The sequence below is a fragment of the Physcomitrium patens genome, chromosome 7 (assembly GCF_059467195.1).
Source record: "Physcomitrium patens ecotype Gransden chromosome 7, ASM5946719v1, whole genome shotgun sequence".
Taxonomy (NCBI): Eukaryota; Viridiplantae; Streptophyta; class Bryopsida; order Funariales; family Funariaceae; genus Physcomitrium; species Physcomitrium patens.
The window spans coordinates 16390051-16409746 of record NC_143416.1 but is presented as its reverse complement, the minus strand read 5'-3'; the positions used below and the strand labels follow the sequence as shown (position 1 = coordinate 16409746).

Genomic DNA, 19696 nt, shown 5'->3' with positions numbered 1-19696 from the left:
ATTATTAATATTAGTTACAAATTATTTTTTTTGATATTATGAAGATTCCTGAAATAATTATTATTTGACATATTTTTGCAACAACTTACACTATGATTTTGATAAATAAATATGTTTTGCTATTCTTAAAGCTATTTCAAAATTGAAATATAAAAATAAAATTTAGTAATAATTGAAGCACAAAATTCAAATCAACAAAATTAATAAAAATTTAAATTGTCAATGCTTATTGTCACATAAACTATAAAGTAAAATTATTTAATTAATCATGTTTGTAATTATAGTTCAAAAACAATGTTTTAATACCAATACAGTTTAGCATCCATTTAAACATTGTTTATAATAAACAAACATTATTTTCATTCTTACTTTTTTGAGTTAAATTAATATCCATATATTTTACTTTAGAAAGCAATTATCATTACTATTATAATACACATACATACATACATACACACACACCCATATATATATATATATATATATATATATATCATTTTTATGTCTATAGCATGTGTTTAGATGCATATTTTGTATTTGGACTCAATTATCTTTAGATTTTAATTTTAGATAGAAATAATTCTTATTTTAAAATCTAAAATTACAATCTTACTGATTTGGTAACAAAAATAAAATATGTTCACTTGTTTATTGGTGCTTACAATATATCTTTTTCTCTCGCCAAATATATTTTTACCCTAAATGGCTTTCACATGCACAATTATTTCCTTATTTACCATATTACTCAGAATTCCAACTTGTTAAGATTGCATCAGTAGTGGTTATTGTTGTGCTGACACGACGGTATTCAAAATGGAGCCGTCCACGTCAGCAAGAATCACTGTCGAAAAGCCGACGTGGCGTGGAAGGGTCATAACCAATGGGAGCCTCGACCTCGCCCTCGACCCCGCCCTCTCCCGCTTCTTCCCGCGGTTCAGTTCCCTTGTTGCATTGCGGGATGGCCATGCCCTTCGTCTTCCGCCCTTCTTCGTCTTCCACCAATCTTCCTCACCCTCTGCATCTGCGTTTGTGCGCATTGCTGCTCCCTTTTGTTGCATTGCGGGATTTGGGTTGAGAGTAGTCGCAATGGAGGAAGCGGATCTAGACGAGCTGGAATGGATGGCGTGTCAGCAGTTCCCGCCTGAGGAAGACGAAGATTATTACGACGGCTACGAGGAAATGCCTCCGCCACCTGAGCATCCTCCTGGTGCGTGTGTCTTTTCAAATTTTTCTGGATGAATTTCAATTTCTGTGAGTATGTTCTGGATTTTATGACCTTGTGAAATCGTTTTGATAATTTATCATTTCTTTGAAATAAGATGGTATGAGGCGTCTAATTCGGAGTTATTTCTAGGGTGGACCATTTTTCCATTGACATGAATGGTTGGAATCTGTCGTTTTTTTTTAACGCTACTCGTGATATCTTTGAACTTTAGCTTACACCTTGAAGGATTTATTCCGACCTAGACGGTTGAATTTGAATACATTAGAGGGAATTTTATTAGGACTTTGGTCTTCCAACATTGAGAGCGTGTCTTTGTCTTTGATTTTTGCAGAAACCGACCGTATAGATGAATCATTTTCTCATGATGACAGCTCTCGAAAGCGGCCCTGGTATGTTGAGGATTCACACGACCGGGAGTCATCTGGAAATGCAGGTATAACGACCTCCTACGGAACTTATGTTGGGATGGATTGTATCATTGAGTTGCTTTCAGAAATCTACTTCATGTATACGACCCCTATGTCATTAATTCTGTAGTGATTTATGAACACGATACTGCTTATATTCGTAGTGTCAAGTGTCTTTTTAAGATGAATTCAACAATCAGTTTTGTTATGCTTCAAATGCTTGTTACACATGCCATTGCCTTTGCATTGACTGAATGATGTGGACGTGTCTTTCCAGTAGCTGTGAAGAAACACCGCGGTTTACTGTCAGATCCAGCGGGGACTTCATCGAAAAAATCCCTTTTTATACCTGGAACGGTTCTAAATCCCCCGACACAGAATACAGTTTCTCTTCGTACTTCCCCAGCTACTTTTACAAAGGGTAGTCCAATTCCTTGCACAGAAGGACAACCGTTGGCATCGGTCTTGGCGGCAGACCCGTGGACACTCCGGCCGCCTCCTGCAACCGAGGAAGTCTGTCACATGTCTCCTAGAAACCAAGAAGAAGAATACATCGAAGTACCAGAAGTTCCAACTTCATGCAAATTACCTCGTCGATGTGTTACAGATATAGATGGCGATTTCATCCCAATCACCGGTCTTGATGGTGATCGAGTATATTCTGCAAAAGTAGAGCCTGTCAAAGCCAACTACAATTTGACCGCTCTTCATAATAAAGGTGCAGTTCCTGATTGGTAACTCTTCATATGTTTGATTGCGATTCTGAGGGGGACAAAGAGGAAATATCATAGTTCTCTTTGCTTAGATCCCGGTTATTGTTCTGAAGCTGAGTAGTTCATTTTAGAGATGTTTTAGCGCCACTTGCTTCTTAGTTTACTTGGTTTACGTCAGTTATCATAGTTTTCATGTCTGCGACTGAGCCATTAGTGCAATTGAGGGTCATTTCTTGTGTGCAGTTCTTTTTGCTTCTTTTCCGTGTAAGCCCGCATATGGCAATGAGTGATAGTCTTGAGGTACTATGAGTTGCAGATCTGCTGGGAGAGCCGATTGCAAAAATGATCGAAAGGATCGAGCGGGAATCATTTGAGCAGGTTGCCAGCAGTTACTTATTCTTTGTACATTTAGGGTTGATGTATTATGATCTGCAACACCCATTATATGGTCGCTGTCTTGTCTGCTAACTAGGTTCATTCGTCTATCCTTAGCGTATTTGCAAGCCATGTTTTGTAGGAAATGTCTATCATTCTGTAATACAGCGAAGACGTCTTTAAGACAAATCTGAGCACTTCTGATTATCAACTCAGCTTTGAAAGTAGGTTATTGCAGCAAGTGACAAGAAAATGCTCTCAGCTGATACGATTGGAACAGTACCTGCCTCAGAGCACGAAGACCTGTGGGTTGATAAATATGCACCTCGGTCGTTTACGGAACTTCTTAGTGACGAAAAAACCAACAGAGAGGTAATTTTCACCTGACCCTCTTGTCAAGTCTTGCTGCACGCTCAATAATAACCAGAGGGACCCAGTCACCTAGCTTTACTAAAGCAATGTTAGCTCTTAGATTTGAACTTTCATACTTAAGTCATCAGAGTGTTGAGTTTCTTCTTAATTTGTCCCTTTTGCTACGTGGTGTTCAGGTTCTTAGATGGTTGAAGCAATGGGACCCTTGTGTTTTTGGATCCAAGAGATATTCTACCTCTGAGGAAGTTTTAACATCCCTGAGGCGCCAAGCGACTCACTTACATGGGAATGTAAATATGGGAGGAAGGGGATCTTTCAACAACAATGTGAACAAGAGCATGGCGTACCGGAATGATACGTTCAATAGTGATTCTACTCGGAAAGTGGCAACTGAAGAAAAGTCCACTCTCGACCGACCTGAAGAAAAGGTTTAGTGTTTGTTTCATCATATATCAATTATCCGTTCTTGATAATTTATCCTTTATGAACTCAGGAGAGAGTTGTGTAGCTTCTAAATGGTCGTAGAATTGTCTTCCCATTTTAAAAAAGAACAAAAATAAAAGTAAATATAAAAATATGAGTGCAGGTTTTGCTTCTGTGCGGACCACCAGGTTTGGGCAAGACAACGTTGGCACATGTTGCTGCTAGACACTGCGGGTATCGGGTCGTGGAGGTAAGTCGTTATTGCAACTAAATGCATAGAATTGATAATTTAGTGATGAATTGGGTGATGTGAATCCTCAATTCTCTAAATTTTTTATTTTTTATTTTTTATTTTTTAGTGGTGCTACCTCTTTACTTGTTAAGTTCATTTTGTTCATTTATTTATTTGTTTTGACATGACCATACTCTCATCTTTCGTACCTTATCACTAATACCTTCACTTATCAGCGTGAGAAACTTAAGTTTAGAATTTTTGCATGTTACCCTCTTCTACTTGGTTATGGAATTCTTAAATTTGCCGCTTTGTAGATGAAGCTACGAGTCAGTTGATGTATTTTTAGAGGTAAGCACCAACAATCGAGACAATGCTTATGGAATTGTGCATGCTTAATTCCCCAGATAAACGCTAGCGATGATCGAGTGGCAACAACACTTCAAGGAAAGATACTAGATGCTATACAGATGAAATCGGTTACGGGCGACAATCGACCAAATTGCCTGGTGAGTTTGTTAGGATTATCATTTTGGAGTAGATGGCTTAGCCATCGCAGCGACCAGCGTTTTTGATATTCCTTTCTTTTTTAATTAAATCAAGTTCACGGGTTTCTGATATGGGCCCTTTTATACTTCAGTTTGTACCCTTTTAATCATGAACTGAGAACAAACAGTCTCAAGGAATGATGAATGAAGCGTTCTGACTAACTCACTGATGTATGCGTTCAAATTTTTTTTTATCGTCACCATGGTGGTTTTTAGGTGGTTTCAGTCATATCGACAATTGTAGGTGCTGAGCCCTGAGATGAGTTTTGATTCATTCCGGAACTTTATGATGAGTTCTATCTTTTGTTTGCAATGTTGCAGTTTGTGGCAAAATATGTTAATCGTCTACTGACTTTTACTTTTGGCAACAAATGACAGGTTATAGATGAAATTGACGGAGCACTAAGTGGTGCAGAGGGGAAAGGGGCGATTGATTCCCTACTGGAAATTGTAAGATTGGCGTGTAATTCAAAAAACGCATAAAATAACAAATTTGAACGAGAGTACGACCATTAGAGTGTCTAGTTTTGAGACGTCCTTATCGCACATCTTTCATTATTTCTCAAGTGTTCGACGAGTAGATTAAATTTATCATTGCTCTATAGCTATTCATAGCAGGTAGCCTCTGGAGTATTAGAGGCACGTCACTTACAGCATCCTCATATATCCTTATCCATATTATTCACGTTGAAGCCATCAATTCCCCTTACCGTTCCTGTTGAATAATCTATAAGTTTTATGTAATTCATTTATTTACGATTAAGAGAAGAGTACACGATTTTGGGTAAACGTAACACACATTTGTACGTGTAATTCTCGTTATTCAAGTGTAAGATACACAGAACAGATTTTGGTTAAACTTTGAGGGAAATTTTTTTTGTGTTCGTTGTAACTATTTGCTTGTGTACTTCTAGTAATAAATCGTTGTTGGCGTCTCTGGGAATTGATGAAGCTTTAATAAGTGTTTCCTACCTATTATTTTTTGTCAGATTAATGCAGACAAGAAATCATCACTGGGAAAGGAGAATGAAATGCAAGAGGGTGTCACCAAAGTGAGCTCCAAGAAGACAGGAGGTTCAGCAGTGCGTCGCTTGTCAAGACCAGTATGTTCGATCTTTTCCACTTGTCGCACGGTTGAGACATAATCGAATTGTTGTTTTGAATAGTAGCAACTAAACTGCCTTTGTTAAATTTTTGTATTTTTAAATACTATTCTCTATTTGATAATCGAAGTGCTAATGTAATTCCAAATGAATAATGTTCACATTTCAGGTAATATGTATCTGTAATGATTTCTATGCACCTGCCTTAAGAAAACTTCGACAAGTGGCCAGGTATGGAATCTAGGGTAAAGAATCAAGACTCTGATTAGCTTGGTATATGACAGTATTATGCCTATAAAAATTGGGTTTTACGTTTGAGAAAATTGCGCTTTGAATTTATCTGATAGTGTTAGATAGTGTTGCAGCTACATTTGCTTCCTCTTGTATCAGTTGCCATGTTTGGTTTTTAGTTTATTGTTTTGTCAAAGCATACTACTTTGTTCTGAGAAACGGCCGCTCTTTGTGAATTTTGGGACCGCAGAGTGCATGTCTTCGTGCAACCAAGTGTCAGCCGAGTTGTGTCCAGGTTCGAATTTCTAGTTTTTCTCATTCTCAGACATTCTTTTACCTGTCTTATGCACCTCGTCCCATACGCTCTCCCAAAATTTCAATATTCCTCATTATATTTTGCACGATAGTGCTTGTATTGATTTCTCAACCTCACATGTAATCACGTAAAATTTTAAGTCCTGAACTTTGTCAGCGTGCATTCTTATCAGACTCAAATACATCTGTGGCAAGGAGGGTTTCAAAACTAATGCCCGTGCTCTCTCCGCTTTGGCTTCACATACAGGTAGTACATTTCTTTGACCGACATGGGACTAATTAGTTTTTTTTTAGTGTGTTCTACAGCAGCAGAAGGTTATCTCACTATTAGTTGTGGTGATTATGCAGAGTGCGATATTCGATCATGCCTCAACACTTGCCAGTTTCTGAACCGGAAGAAGCAGAACTTGAAGACGGTAATTTTCTCGTGGTATCTTTATGTATATGTTTCAATTATACGTCGCTTTATCGTCTTTATTAACTTAGCTACATAGGGATTTGGGCGCAGCTGTCTTCCAGTCTAATCTTGAGCTTCCCATGACATTTCAGTTGGATGTAGGCTCTCAAGTTGTGGGCCGGAAAGATATGACCAGCAGCATATTTGATATCTGGGGAGAGGTGAGCATGGACTTCCGTTGATGTCGTCTTCCCAATGTATGGCAGTAGCTAGTATTTTCGTTGCTTACTATCAACTGCTTGGCAGATCTTCCACAAACGAAAAGTGCGAGCAGGTTCTGGCATGCGCGGTCTGGTTGAAATGCCAGAAATTGGCAACCAGGACCACAAAGAATTCGTTCGTCGCTATGGATTGTTTTCGAACCAGTAAGAAATTGCTGTGCCGTTTTTCAGAATTTGGGTTTCACTTTTTAGTGGTATTGGATGTTGCGGAAACTTGTGATAGTGTGTTCCTTAAACTCATTATGTTTACTATTTTCGTTTCAACTGCGCAGCGGAGATTATGATCTCACAATGAGTGGCATTCATGAGAATATTCTACACATGCGTTATCTCGACCCTTCCCTGGAAAAAACAGTAAGGTTCCAGACAACGCACTTTCGATCTTATACTGGCTAATGATCAAGATTCATATATTCAGGCTTTTGTGGTGGTACTTGACTAGCTACAGCTCCTACTTTTAAGTTGTTCTAGTAATTAAAGGAGGTGACCTCAGGTGGAAGCGCTTGAATGGATGGGAGACTCAGAAATTTTCAGTCACCATATCATAGCCAAACAGCAGTTCCATCTCTTAGGTACTTTCTAACCTGCAGAAATAGGATAAGTCAGTCTATCCTGACGGATCAACGATTTTGTGCTGGTATGAATAGAAAAATTGTAATATGAAATGTGTCCGTGTTTAGGTCGACTTTTAGTCGTTCTACGCTATTAATCGTTAATTCTTCTCGTAACTGTCTCACTTGCTGGCCTAAAATTATACATGATTATATCTGCATTTTCCGATTAAAAGATAAGTCCAATTGTCTGTGAGGGCAGCATATCAGCCATTGCCAATGATTGCAATTAGAGGACTTGTTGCGCAACAAGAGCGACCCCAAGTTCAATGGCCAAAGCAACATCAGAATAGCAGAACCGAGCAGGCTGTAAAGATGGAAATGTTGAATTCCTGGCTTGGATCTATGACGGCCTCAATTTCTCGCGCATTATCTCCTGTTTGTCTTGGACTTGACATAGTCACCCCGTTGCTTACGATCATTACCCCCCCAACCATCAGACCGGTAAGTCGCTATCCTTATGGATTTATCCTCTATCTCCTCCCGTTTCACTTTTGTCTCTTTTATCTGCATTGTTTGACTTATGTCGTATTTTCAATAATAAGTGGATAATATGCAACAAATGGATTGTTTTTCCAGGTTGCTACTCAGCTGCTAACTTCGAAAGAGAAAGATGAAATTGTACAGCTTGTGGATACAATGCTAGGGTTCGGGCTTTCATACAGACATCCAAAGGCAGGCATGCTTAAAGCTGACCATGGTATAGATGGACACAGTTCGCTTACGTTGGATCCTCCCATTGATACTTTGGTTAAATATAAGGTGACTTCCATTTTTGCAATGTTTGAGGTCTCTTAATTCTATCAGTGTTGAGTCTACAAGTGCGAGGGCTGTTTTCCTTGGAATTGGGCATCATTTCAACCCAGAAATAAGAATTTCAGTAGGATGGGTAGATGTCGACAGTAGTATCATGTGTGTCTTTTTTTTCCTTTCAAGTTTACTCCCGGCCGTACTGAAACTAGAACATTTCTATGTAAAGCTGAAGGGTTTCTGATTAACTCAGGAACTATTGTTCATTTGAAGCTTGGGGGATTATAATTGCTGTTATGAACTTGACAAATGCTTCAATCGGCATCCTCTATTCTTGTTTCGCAGGAATTCACAGCAGGTTATCGTCAACTGTCTAGTACACTATGCCAAATGTTGGCTCATGAGGTTCTCTTCTCTCTATCATCGTTTGGAATTCCTCGTGAACAGTTCATAGACTAAATTTGGCCAACTATTGTGCAGCTTTTCTATTACTTTATTTCAGAATATTCTCTCAAATTTATTCTAAGTTTCGGAATATATATTCTGCATGTGTAGGTTGAAATTGAACGCATCCGACGGGAAGGAGCTCTGCGTGAAAATAAGATGATAGCAGTCAATCCCACACCAAAGGTAAGCACAGAATATGTTTCAAATTTAAGACACAACTTTCTCTAATATCATGAGTATGTAAAAAATAGTAGATTTCAATTAGGTTACATCGTCTGCTATTCATCTTGGGGTATGTGTTGCGTATGTTTTATTTATCTCTGGCCTATTATGCTGTACAATTTATTCAGTACTTTATGATTCTATTAAACATGAGAGTACTACTAGTAATCACACGTTTTGGAGATTCAAATTATGTGTTAGAGATTTCTTATCTCTTAGTTCAAATATTTTTTTGTTTGGCGCAGCTAACCATTGATGCTCCTAATAAGAAAGATGAAGAGCGAGGTAAACCTCCACTGCAACTTGTGGAGGATCCGTTGCAGCCTTGCGATGAGAAAATCGAGGTTCCTAAAAAAATGTGCTATATTTCTTCTTCTAAGAAGAGCGTACCTGAACAAGAGAAACCGCAACCTCGCCGGTCCATGAACTTTTTCGAAAGGTTGATTTCCCGTTTCCATTTTCAATATATGGACTCTGCTGCCACAGACACATATTTACTGCTTAGATTGCCTAAATATCATGTAGACACAAGCTACAGTACGTGAACTATTAATATTAGTGTCAGCAGTGTATTTATCAAGAATTAGGTTTTGGTACACTTCATTTTCAATACATGACATTCCTCTTCCTTTTCTTAATGTGGCCACAGGTTTAAAAAGTCCACCCAGACAGATGTTACCGCCGATGTGAAAGCTAAGGAGAAATTGGCTACTCTACAGCGTGACTCACGCCCTTTGCTGTACAAATATCATGAAGTAAGTTGCCTTTCACCGGTCACGTGTATTGTGTATGTGAAAATATATATTCACATATATATATTTGCACTTCTGTGTACATGAAATAACCTGGAAACGTTTGAAAATGGTAGTCGAATCTGTTCCTTTACCAAGTTGCTAAATAACGGAGGTTATGCGGTGGTTATCGCAGGGACTTACAAATGCTGTTAAGCGACCGATGTTTGTCCGCGATTTTTTGTGATTCAAAACGAAGGTATCGGTAGCCCATTATGTTTATGGTAGTGATTAACGCATTTATTATGCTGTATCCGCAATGCCTCTTGTGGAAACATTATCGTTTCACATCTTATGAGGCTAGGTTCACCTGTTACATGTCCTCTGGTTTTGGATGTATGCATAATTTTAACTAAATTGTATGACATTTCAGAACTATTTCATAAGCCCTTTTTTCTGAGTTTATCGTGAATCTGGTGAAGCGTGCTGTGAAAAATTCTGGGTTAATTAGGTTTGTGAATACTTCGTGATTATAAACAAGGAAATTGATAGGAAATTTTGGGTGAAATCGGTTACATTTCCTGGTATTTTCTATTTTGCTTTCCAGGATATTCTTAGGTGTTTGATGGTGTCAAAGTAGTGTATAATTCTGAAATTTTGTAGTAAGTGTTGCTTACATTTAGTCCCAACTTGTAACCTATTTAATATCAAGTAAAAAAAGCAAACTAGTTCATTCAAACTACGATGATTTACATTTTTAATTCATATAAACATTCATTTACATGTACATATGTGCTTGACGAAAAAATGTTTTAGTTGGTTGTGGATTATGTGATGCTCTTTACATTGGTAAACAGATGCTCTCAAGCGACATGAGCAAAGACTTTTCGAAGTAGTTTGTAGGCTTGATTTCTAAATAATGATCATTTTTTCTTGCTGTGCGACTCGTCAAGAAGGCTGTAAGTATACTCAACATTGAACGTCATCGAAACTGTAAAAACGTGCATTAAAAGAATTAGCAACATTTCCAAGATACGTTAATGCAGGCAAAACATCGACTCAGCAACTCTGTAGCTGTAAATTAGCGACGCTGAAACAGTGTTCTACTGCAAAACTAAGATCCGTGCGGATTTCGGAGTATTCCGTAGACACTGTCAACGAAGGGGACTTCATTGCTCAATGATCTCCTACGATACTGTTAGTTAGAAAATATTTACACGTGTAACGGGTCCTGGAAATAGGCTACTAAATCCACAGGATGACAGATGTCAAGCAGTAACCCAGGAGAGGATACATTGTAACAGCTGCCACGTACTGCCTCAAACAACCTAGCCCTAGATGCAAGCCCATTCAATCATCATCTAAATGCGCAGGAAATATCAGCTGAACATACTCAATTTTCTCCACAACTTTAGGTGAACGAATGCCCATGCAAGATGCGGGGTACAAACCTACATTAATTTTTTTTTCAGATCCAACAACAGAAAAGAAGAGGCACTGCCAATAGGTAATTCCCTCATTTGTCTCCTGATGTCATGCTCATGACAAAATTCCCGCACCATTCAATTGATCTTTGAATGGGTGACAAACACAACGAATTGATCCCAGAGGGAAAGAAAATTAGGTTATCGGAAATTCTTCCCAAGATATGAATATTGCTTTGGGGCTGCAAAAGTAGCACACTTGAGCTGAATGACGGATGAATCTTTCCTCGTCGTTAGAGACTCAGAGAGTGTTGGGAATAAAGAAGTCACTGAAGAGGATACCTTCCTCTTGAGTTTTTTCTTTGGTTGTGGCTGTTGCTCCTTGCCCTGCAAGATCGCAAGCACTGTCAGCTCAATTACCGAGGACACCTGAAAGGGCATGTGAAAGGCCGCAGTTATCTATCTAGATTGAGTAATGTTTCCTGCATGCTCAATCATAAATAGAAAAGGAGATTCCATAGAATGCTAAATGCATGTCGAGAGCGAAGAACTATGCAAGGACATGTGAACAAGTTAAAGGTGAAATTTGAACTAAAACATCCAGGACATAAGTGGGGTACAAACTCGAACCAGACAATGAGTGGAAACTTGCCTGTTCAGCGGCGAGTACATCAGTGATATCTTGCAAGGGTTTTCGAGAGAACCACTCAGGCAAGGGACTGCCACTCTTTTTGTCACTCCATTCGACATTAGGATCCCAATTTTCTTTGCCAGGGTCACCCTTGCCAAGAACGCTTTGTGGTTCTTTCATGATAGAGCTGGACGTGACATTTCGCGCAACAGGGGATGAAAAGCCTTGTTCAGACTCATCCACCCTGCTGTGAGTGTTCATCACAATTTGAGGGAGGTCTTCGTCGATCTCCAACTCCATCTTCGAAAGTCCCTTTGCAGCCAGTACCGAAGAGCATACCCTAATCTGAGAGATTTCCAAAACACAATCTCTGGCACCGACCGCACCTCCATTCTTTTCCAATGCATCATTCAGATCTTCTAAAGTTACCCTTCCGTTCAACTCTCGCTCGGAACAATCGACGTGGAGATCAATTGGACATGCTTTTTGCACCGTGCTGTAAGTCTCATTCAATCGAATGCACAAGTCCTCCAGTGCAGCTTCTGTACAACTTTCCCTACTAAATGTTGTCCTGAACCTCAAATTGCGAGGAGTTACAACAGAATTTCTCGACACCGAACTTTGCTCTTTTTCTCCAAGATCCAGGGATGCAATGGGCTGTTGCACCACGAACTTAAGGAGATCGCTGTTACGCTCAACGAGCTGACCCCTCTTCATCTGCTCTCTTACTCTTTCCATTGATAATTGTTCAAGTAGTATGCATATCAAAAACCACACCAAATTCAAGACGTTTGGCGTGAAGATATTCTCTCTGTGATTAGCGTGAGGATTGGTGGCATCCCAATTGCCCGGGAAGCTAACAATATGAAATGAGCTTTCGGCACTCCGTGACTGAATCCCAGCACCAACAACAAGTGGTGATTACAAAGCTCAAACAAACCGCGTGGAGCTCCAGCTAACAGTGACTCATATCGCAAAAACCATGCAATTCAAGAACGATGAGCAATCACAACACGAAACAAAAATGTTGTCAAATACTCCACTTCAAACAAGACCACGCCACCTCCACCACTTCCCACCCGCAGCAACGATAGCAGAATGAACCAAACATACGCAGAGCTAAGAAAAGAAAAAAATAACACACACACACACGGAAAACCCGCCACTCAAGCAGACATCACTCAAGACAATGCTCTATACTCCAAACCACTCACTCACCACCAACCGGACAACTGAACCTCCAGTGCAGGCACCTCGAAGCGAAGTACTTCGCCACTACGCACACCACAGTGTAACCCTAACAGGAACGAGTTGTGACGCACCCTCACAGCGCCGGGGCTTGAAATACGAAGCAGCAAGTTGATGCAAACTGGTCTGAAAAAACCACGCTGCGCAGAAACATTCCACAACACGGAGCCTCTCTCGTTCGGGGCCCCTACCGCTCGCCATCGACTCTCGCAGGCTTGGGAAATCGGTCCGGAACCGAGCCGAAGGGGTGGCGGAGGATTGAATTTCCACCCACCCTTCGAATCAGGGGGTCGGATTCCACGTCAGATTCTGACGTGGAGTCGCCGTGGCCTGTTGTCAGTTGTGGCTCGACTTGCACCGATTTCTTCCTCTGTTTCTCGCGTCGAGCATGCGCTTGTTCCCACTCTCTCCTTCTCCTCCACACATGGCGCCGTCGCTACCGACAAAGTGTTGGGGCCACACCCGGCTGGGCCGCAATGAAGAAGAAGCCTCGCGCCGGGGAATCTCGCACGTTTTGCATTGGGTTGGAGACGTGCACTGATTAGTTCACATTCCCCACCTGGAGTTGTATGTCTACATCCATTCTTGAGACATGAGTTTCGAGGATTACAAGGGTATTTCCACCACAACAACAACCAAAATACATTAAATAAATAAATAAATAAAAGTATATAGGTAAGTTTTTGTTTTAAGTTTTGTAATTCTAAGCATGTCTTCTTATCTCATACACCACTTTCACGAAAATTTATTAACTCGTTCTAAACTATTATTGAAGAAATATAGTTGGAGGCTGTAAAATCTAATTAGCAACAATTTAATTTGTTTTTTATGTCACTTTATTTAAGAATCAGTAAAATAAGAAGAAGAAGAATTTGAAATTTTTTAATACTTTTGAATTATTGTAGGTAACTTCACTTCTTGACTTGTGAGTTTATTGAGTCAACTAACAAAAATTTGTAGTGTCCTTTATAAGGCTTGCATTTATTCAATTTGAAGGTTAATTTTTTAAGATTGAAATTACTTCAACCAAGAAGAAAATATATCTTAAATAATCTAATAACTAAAAATATTATACAAATAAATATCATATTTATGTTTTTTTCTAATATATTTAAATAATAAAATACTAAAATAATAATTATATAATCAATAAATAGTTAAGGCCATACAAAAATTCTATAATATATTATTTTAGAATTAAATTTAGTACTTATCCAAAAAAAATATTTGACAAGTCAGTGCAATGTTAAATCAGCCTTATTAATATTAGCCTAGCATAGTAAAACTCAAGATGATGAACTTGATCAAATTTATTTTAAATATGTCTAAGACCAATTGACATTAATTCAACCTTGCACATCTAATCTACTAAGTTCAAATTATTTACACAACAATAAAAACAAATATCCTATGTAACTCCATTGTTCACTCTATATAAGTACCCCTGTAATGTGTTACTCAACCTGTTATAAAAAATTAAACTCAATTTCTCACATGAAGATGTTTTTGACCAACTACTATCATATGATTTACACAAGTATATCTTTGTTTATTACAAAAAATACTATAATAAACAATATACTTTTGGCACACTTGCAGTAAATAACAATTAAAGATTGTTGAATCTTAAACAAAAAAAATCTAACACCACGTTTTTTACTGTATGAATATATATACATACGTTGTTATTATTTCTACATTAAAATTTATCTTCAATTTTGAAATAAATTAACAATATTAACATCATTTGAGTAATTTTTTTGATTTATATATATATATATATATATATATATATATAATAATAAATTACTAAATAAAATAATATACGTTGTATTATTTTCAGTTGCAAACTCTTCACAAACAAGTAATATGTATTTTATAGTTCTAATTAAAACAAATAAATAAATATTAGTTTACATGCAAATAAAACATTGTACCAATATTGTCACCAACTTGCAACAACTTTTTCTTGCATATTGTTATGTTGGTATATAGATAATGGCCATAGAATTTGTTTTATATACTCCATCATCTAAAATAAGTTAATATTAGGTTCTCGAGTTTTAAAAATAAAAATGTATTTTTAATAAAATTATCTCCATAAATTTTGTAACAAATTATTTAATTTATATCTGGACCACCTAAATTTGGAGTCTTCCACTATATAATCTTAGCATACTTTTTTAAATAAATAAATAAATAAACTATTACATATGCGCTTCTTATGAAAGACATGTGTCATGACATTATCAAAAATTGCGTTGTTTATTAGGGGGATAAGAGAATACTTTTTAAACTCATAGTTATAAGACAACTTTGATAGGGCATAAAGTTGTTATTGAGCATTAAATGCAAATAAAAATAAAAATAAAAATAATCCTCTTTAGTAGCTCTATTTATATTCACACTCAATTGTGTTTTATATGAAGTATAATCTAGGACAAGTTGTGTCATATATTACAAAATGTAGAACAAAGTTTGCAATGTCCTACATCAAAGATTATGCTAATATACATATATCCAAGAATATATATGTATTGTCATCACAAAACTTAATATATACACATAATAACTATGAACGTAGTTATTGTCTAAATTCTAATACTTAAATTTGAACCCCAAATATATTAAGGATCAAATAATGAAGGAAAGTGTTTATATAATTAAACATTAAAGTTGAACAATAGTACAAAGCCTCAATTACTTCTGCCGTACCAAAATACAGGTCAGTACCATTGAAACATGTCATTTAATCAAACTTTTTGCAATATGTTTTTAGTTGCTAGATACACTAAGCTGTTGATACAAGGCCATATCTGAAGAGGAGAAATAATTAGTTCATATTTAACAATGATTTGACTTACATAATGAATTCTGGTTTACACCCACAAACTTCTTCAGCTTCAGCCCCATGACGATACTACTGATTTCAGACGTCTGCCTTCCGAAGCCTATCGTGCCGGCTACCAAAATTGAAGGGACATTCAACATGTCTTTCTATGCCACGCAGTTAGACTGGAACGGCACAACTAAATAATCCGCAACCTACAGAACACCCACTCAAATAGAGGCTTCCGACATTTATTCACATGGACAACACTTGCAATCATAGCTGCTGAATCTGACTCTCAGCCCAACTCACGAACGCGGCGGTAAATCATCTTGTGATGACACAACCACTTCAGAGTAGCTCCGAGGCATTCACCAGTAGTAAATCCCTCCATCGCTTTCTGGAATCATCTCCCAGCAGCATGTGTATCATTCAATTCGCCTTGAAATAGTGTCACATAAGTACAGTGACCACTCCCGAAAATTCAAATTATCTGAAATTCTTCCTGAGATTGGAACATTTCTTTGAGGCTACACAGCTCAAAGCCTTGGGTTGCCAGAGCGACATAGCATTCTTTGCTGGGATTTCACACCGCAGCTCCAATTGTGGAGGCACACCAGAGGTTATCTTTTTATTGCGCTTTTTCTTTGGTTGAGGCAATTCATTATCCTGCCAACCCACAAACGCATTGTCAGGTGAGGCAATCGCATCCAACGACTCAAACTTCAAGGATGGATCACTTGCAATCCTGACAGACACATTCCCATAAGCTTCCAATCGTGTTGAACCAGCCATACGTTTATAGCTGCTCCAAGTTCTAGTAACCTACTTCAAACTAATTCCCATCCAATTCAGAAAAAATGGCAGACATGCAGGTTTTGTCTTAATGGCGTGGACCCGTGAGACAGATACATCGAGACAAAGGCACGGCGACTCACAAGCTCAGAAGCCAGCACATTAGTGATGTCTTGCAATGGCCTCCGGGGAAACCACGCAGGCAACGGGCTGCGAGACTCCAGGATATTCCACTGGCCGAGGGGATCGCAGTTCTCCTTTCCAAGTTCATCTTGATCGTGTCTCTCATTAGCCACGTCCACTTCTGCGTTGGACCCGACTGGCCTAGTTGCGTCGGATGAAACGTCACGGTTACGCTCTTCCTCTAACCCATGGGATATAGGTACAGTCCCAGCAGAATTACGCCCGCAGACCTCTAACATAGGATACTCCGTGGCATCCAAGACACCAGGTGTGATTATTGTCTCGCATCCATCCCTCTCATCTGATACCATACTTGAGCCAAAGTGTAGCACAGGTAATCTTCGGACCACAACCCCCTCGGTTGGTCCAACCGCATCCAGAGCCATCATTACTCTCTGAGAAGTGCTGTGATTCTCGCGGACTCTGCTGGATAACTCTTCCAAAGAGAGCGACTTCCCTGAATACTCTCTGGTCAATGCCCTTGTAAACCGCAACCTGCGCATGGTCATGCCAAAATTTGTTGCCACCAAGTCGGGGTCCACCGTTCCTACGCCATCCGAAGATGCTACATCACATGGAACATCATATTCCCAGTGCCCACAATTCTCCTCCTCGAGTTGGCTCCTCTTCATTGTTGAACTCTCTCGTACCAAACCTTCCAATGATATCAGCTGTGTCTAGGGCCAACCAACTCCTTCCCAATAACTCTATATTCGAGTTAAATAGCTCGACCAATTCCAATTCGCAAGTGGCAGCGGAGATACTGGGTGATGTGAACACTGTTAACAAGATCTTCCGCTCCTTCCCTCTTGAAAAACAATGAGTAAGTTGTTTTTCAGTACTACCGGAAAGTATCGAGTTGCAAGGTGCAATCTCACATATCAACCAAGGGCATCAGACATCGCCTACACATTCATCTCCTCCTCCCAAGAATCCGTCCATTGAACGGTCGCTCAAATCATCAGCAACAATAGAAGAAAACACATACCACGTACATGTACATCAATATTCACAGACAACAAATCCAGCACTCGGAAACACCAACACTCGAGGCAATCTACTATCAGTGAAGAGCGTAAACGCAACTTAGTCATGGAAAAAACATATTCCCCACTCTCAAAAAAGCAGTTCCCGGCCTCACAAAACACTCCTCACAAACTGCAACAGTCGGCTACACCTCAAAACCAAGTCGAGGAAAGTCCAAGACGAGTCTCACCTTCGGACACCTCCCGTTGTGGAACCTTACCGCAAACCCGACTTCCAATGCACACGCGTGAAGCTCAAACCTCAAAAAACAAAACACCACGAAGGCACAGAACCCATACACTACGACGACGCAGCTCTGCACTGCACTGCACCTCCTCCGCGCTTGAACTCCCACACCAGACCACCAAATCGTTTGAAACCTGAGCTACAGTAGCACGCGGGAAAAATGTAACTAAACTGTAAACACTGTTCTCGGAGGAACTAAGAAGCGATTTGCAAAGCGGGGAGGAAGACAACTCCGCCCAAGCAGACTGCCCACAGTAGAATGGGCGGGGCAGTATTGTAGACTGAGCCCAACATGGGGTGGCCCCAGCAAACGGCGGCTAGGGTGAGCCTGGCTCCCTATCCCCGCCCAAAACATTTCAAACCAGATCCAGGGGTCACCCGCCGTCTCAGCGGGTTGGGGCAGTGAACGAGGGAAGCCTGACTCTCGCGCCTGTCTGAGAATTTGAACTTGCGCCGGTGCTCCCCGTGGTCGCAACTGGCTTTATCCGGTGGGGTGCTTTACTAGTGCGCTTGGAGACCGGCTTTCCATTTTGTGTTCGTCTTGGTTGGGACTCTGTTCGTTCGGTTGACGTGGATGTGGTTTCCTGTAACTGTGTCGCTGCACTGTGTGAACGGTGCGCATTCTAATTTTGCTCTAAGCACTATATTTTGTTTAGAAATGCGTGACAAGAATGAAAGGTGGGTGGCATCGAATTTGGCTGAAGAACTTGATACCAACACGCCATAGAAATTGTAGTTTTGTGGTTTTTATGTGGGTATCAACTTTCATATGTTTAACATTCTTGTGGAAATACTTTGCAACTTATATGTTTTCGATAAAGTTTTAAAAACGTAGAAAGGACTCAATTTTATATGATTTCAAACAATCGACATCTACGACTAATTATTGAAATAAAACCCATTCAATGACAACTTCTTATGTGTTCAGTCTCAATAATAATAATAATAATAATAATAAAATTGTTTGATGTTTTACAATTTCCAAATTGTTTGTCAGTGGTTATTTGGCATGTAAAATTGGTGTGGATAATTGGGTAATTTATATTTTTTCCAATTTAACAGATTAAATTCTCCCTTAGATATGACATGTATCCAAGATATTACTTTAATTGGCTGTTCAAACAACTTATATATATATATATAAATAAGTTGTTGTAACTGACATTGAACTCACAAAAGCCATTAATTCAAAGTTCAAACGATGCAGTATTTGTAGGATTATTAGTTTGTACTGAACATTCCATTTCTACGGTAATAAAAAAAATTACACGAGAAAGAATCTTTAAAACTTGATGGTTTAATCTTATTCTCTGGTTTTCTCGTATAAATATAGTTATGGATATAGTGCGGCAATAGAAAATTTACATGGTAATATAATATATTTTAACACAATCTCAAAGCATTTATAGCGTTTACATGCTACAATGTGTTTTTTTTAATATTATCATTATTAAAAACTTGACAATATTTATAAATAACTATTAATTTTCTAAATGAATTCTTTTTGTATTTGATATTCTTTTAAGATGGTTAACTGAGTATGGAACTACTCATTACACATACACACACACACACACATATATATATATATATATACATATACACATGTATACATTATTATAAGTGCTGAGTTTGTTGCTTTTACATTTTATACAAATGGTGTTATTTTAAATTGCTCAAACAAGAAGAAAAATAAAATAACACCATTTGCATAAAATTCTTTTTGTTTGAGCAATTATTTCTGTCAATTATCACCCTTCTTTCAATATGATTTCAAATTTTGTTAGCATTATAATAAACATAGTTGTTTAATCAATTACACATCATCAGGAATTAAATATATATATATATATATATATATATATAATAATGAAAATGGATGCTTATTTTATTATGTAAAATTCGATTGGTCTTCAGTTCGATTTGGAAA

General features: G+C 38.5%; 3 protein-coding genes across 5 annotated transcripts; 1 reads left to right on the top strand and 2 right to left on the bottom strand.

The window, feature by feature from the left end:
- The first annotated feature begins 776 nt into the window (after positions 1-776).
- LOC112284827 (uncharacterized) lies at positions 777-9829 on the top strand. Of its 2 annotated transcripts, none has more exons than XM_024525110.3 (25): positions 777-1207; positions 1557-1658; positions 1913-2350; positions 2662-2723; positions 2949-3092; positions 3269-3520; positions 3679-3765; positions 4155-4256; positions 4674-4745; positions 5285-5398; positions 5568-5629; positions 5880-5924; positions 6118-6191; positions 6293-6360; positions 6494-6562; positions 6648-6766; positions 6895-6976; positions 7116-7194; positions 7436-7677; positions 7813-7995; positions 8329-8388; positions 8539-8613; positions 8898-9091; positions 9302-9407; positions 9580-9829. In XM_024525110.3, the coding sequence occupies exons 1-25, from the start codon at positions 814-816 to the stop codon at positions 9628-9630; spliced, it is 3276 nt and encodes a 1091-aa protein (XP_024380878.2). In that variant the 5' UTR covers positions 777-813; the 3' UTR covers positions 9631-9829. The 2 variants fall into 2 exon arrangements, with proteins under 2 accessions (XP_024380878.2, XP_024380877.2); XM_024525109.3 differs by having other exon boundaries at positions 1910-2350.
- A 970-nt stretch (positions 9830-10799) lies between these two features.
- On the bottom strand, positions 10800-12958 carry LOC112284829 (uncharacterized). Its single transcript, XM_024525113.3, has 3 exons — positions 12761-12958; positions 11460-12329; positions 10800-11194 (listed from the first exon to the last, which is right to left on the bottom strand). The coding sequence occupies exons 2-3, from the start codon at positions 12174-12176 to the stop codon at positions 11009-11011; spliced, it is 903 nt and encodes a 300-aa protein (XP_024380881.1). The 5' UTR covers positions 12177-12329; positions 12761-12958; the 3' UTR covers positions 10800-11008.
- Positions 12959-15503: 2545 nt separating this feature from the next.
- On the bottom strand, positions 15504-18208 carry LOC112285185 (uncharacterized). Of its 2 annotated transcripts, XM_024525813.2 has the most exons (3): positions 17711-18013; positions 16455-17302; positions 15504-16185 (listed from the first exon to the last, which is right to left on the bottom strand). In XM_024525813.2, the coding sequence occupies exons 2-3, from the start codon at positions 17124-17126 to the stop codon at positions 16006-16008; spliced, it is 852 nt and encodes a 283-aa protein (XP_024381581.1). In that variant the 5' UTR covers positions 17127-17302; positions 17711-18013; the 3' UTR covers positions 15504-16005. The 2 variants fall into 2 exon arrangements, with proteins under 2 accessions (XP_024381581.1, XP_073391652.1); XM_073535551.2 differs by having other exon boundaries at positions 16455-18208.
- Positions 18209-19696: the final 1488 nt, after the last annotated feature.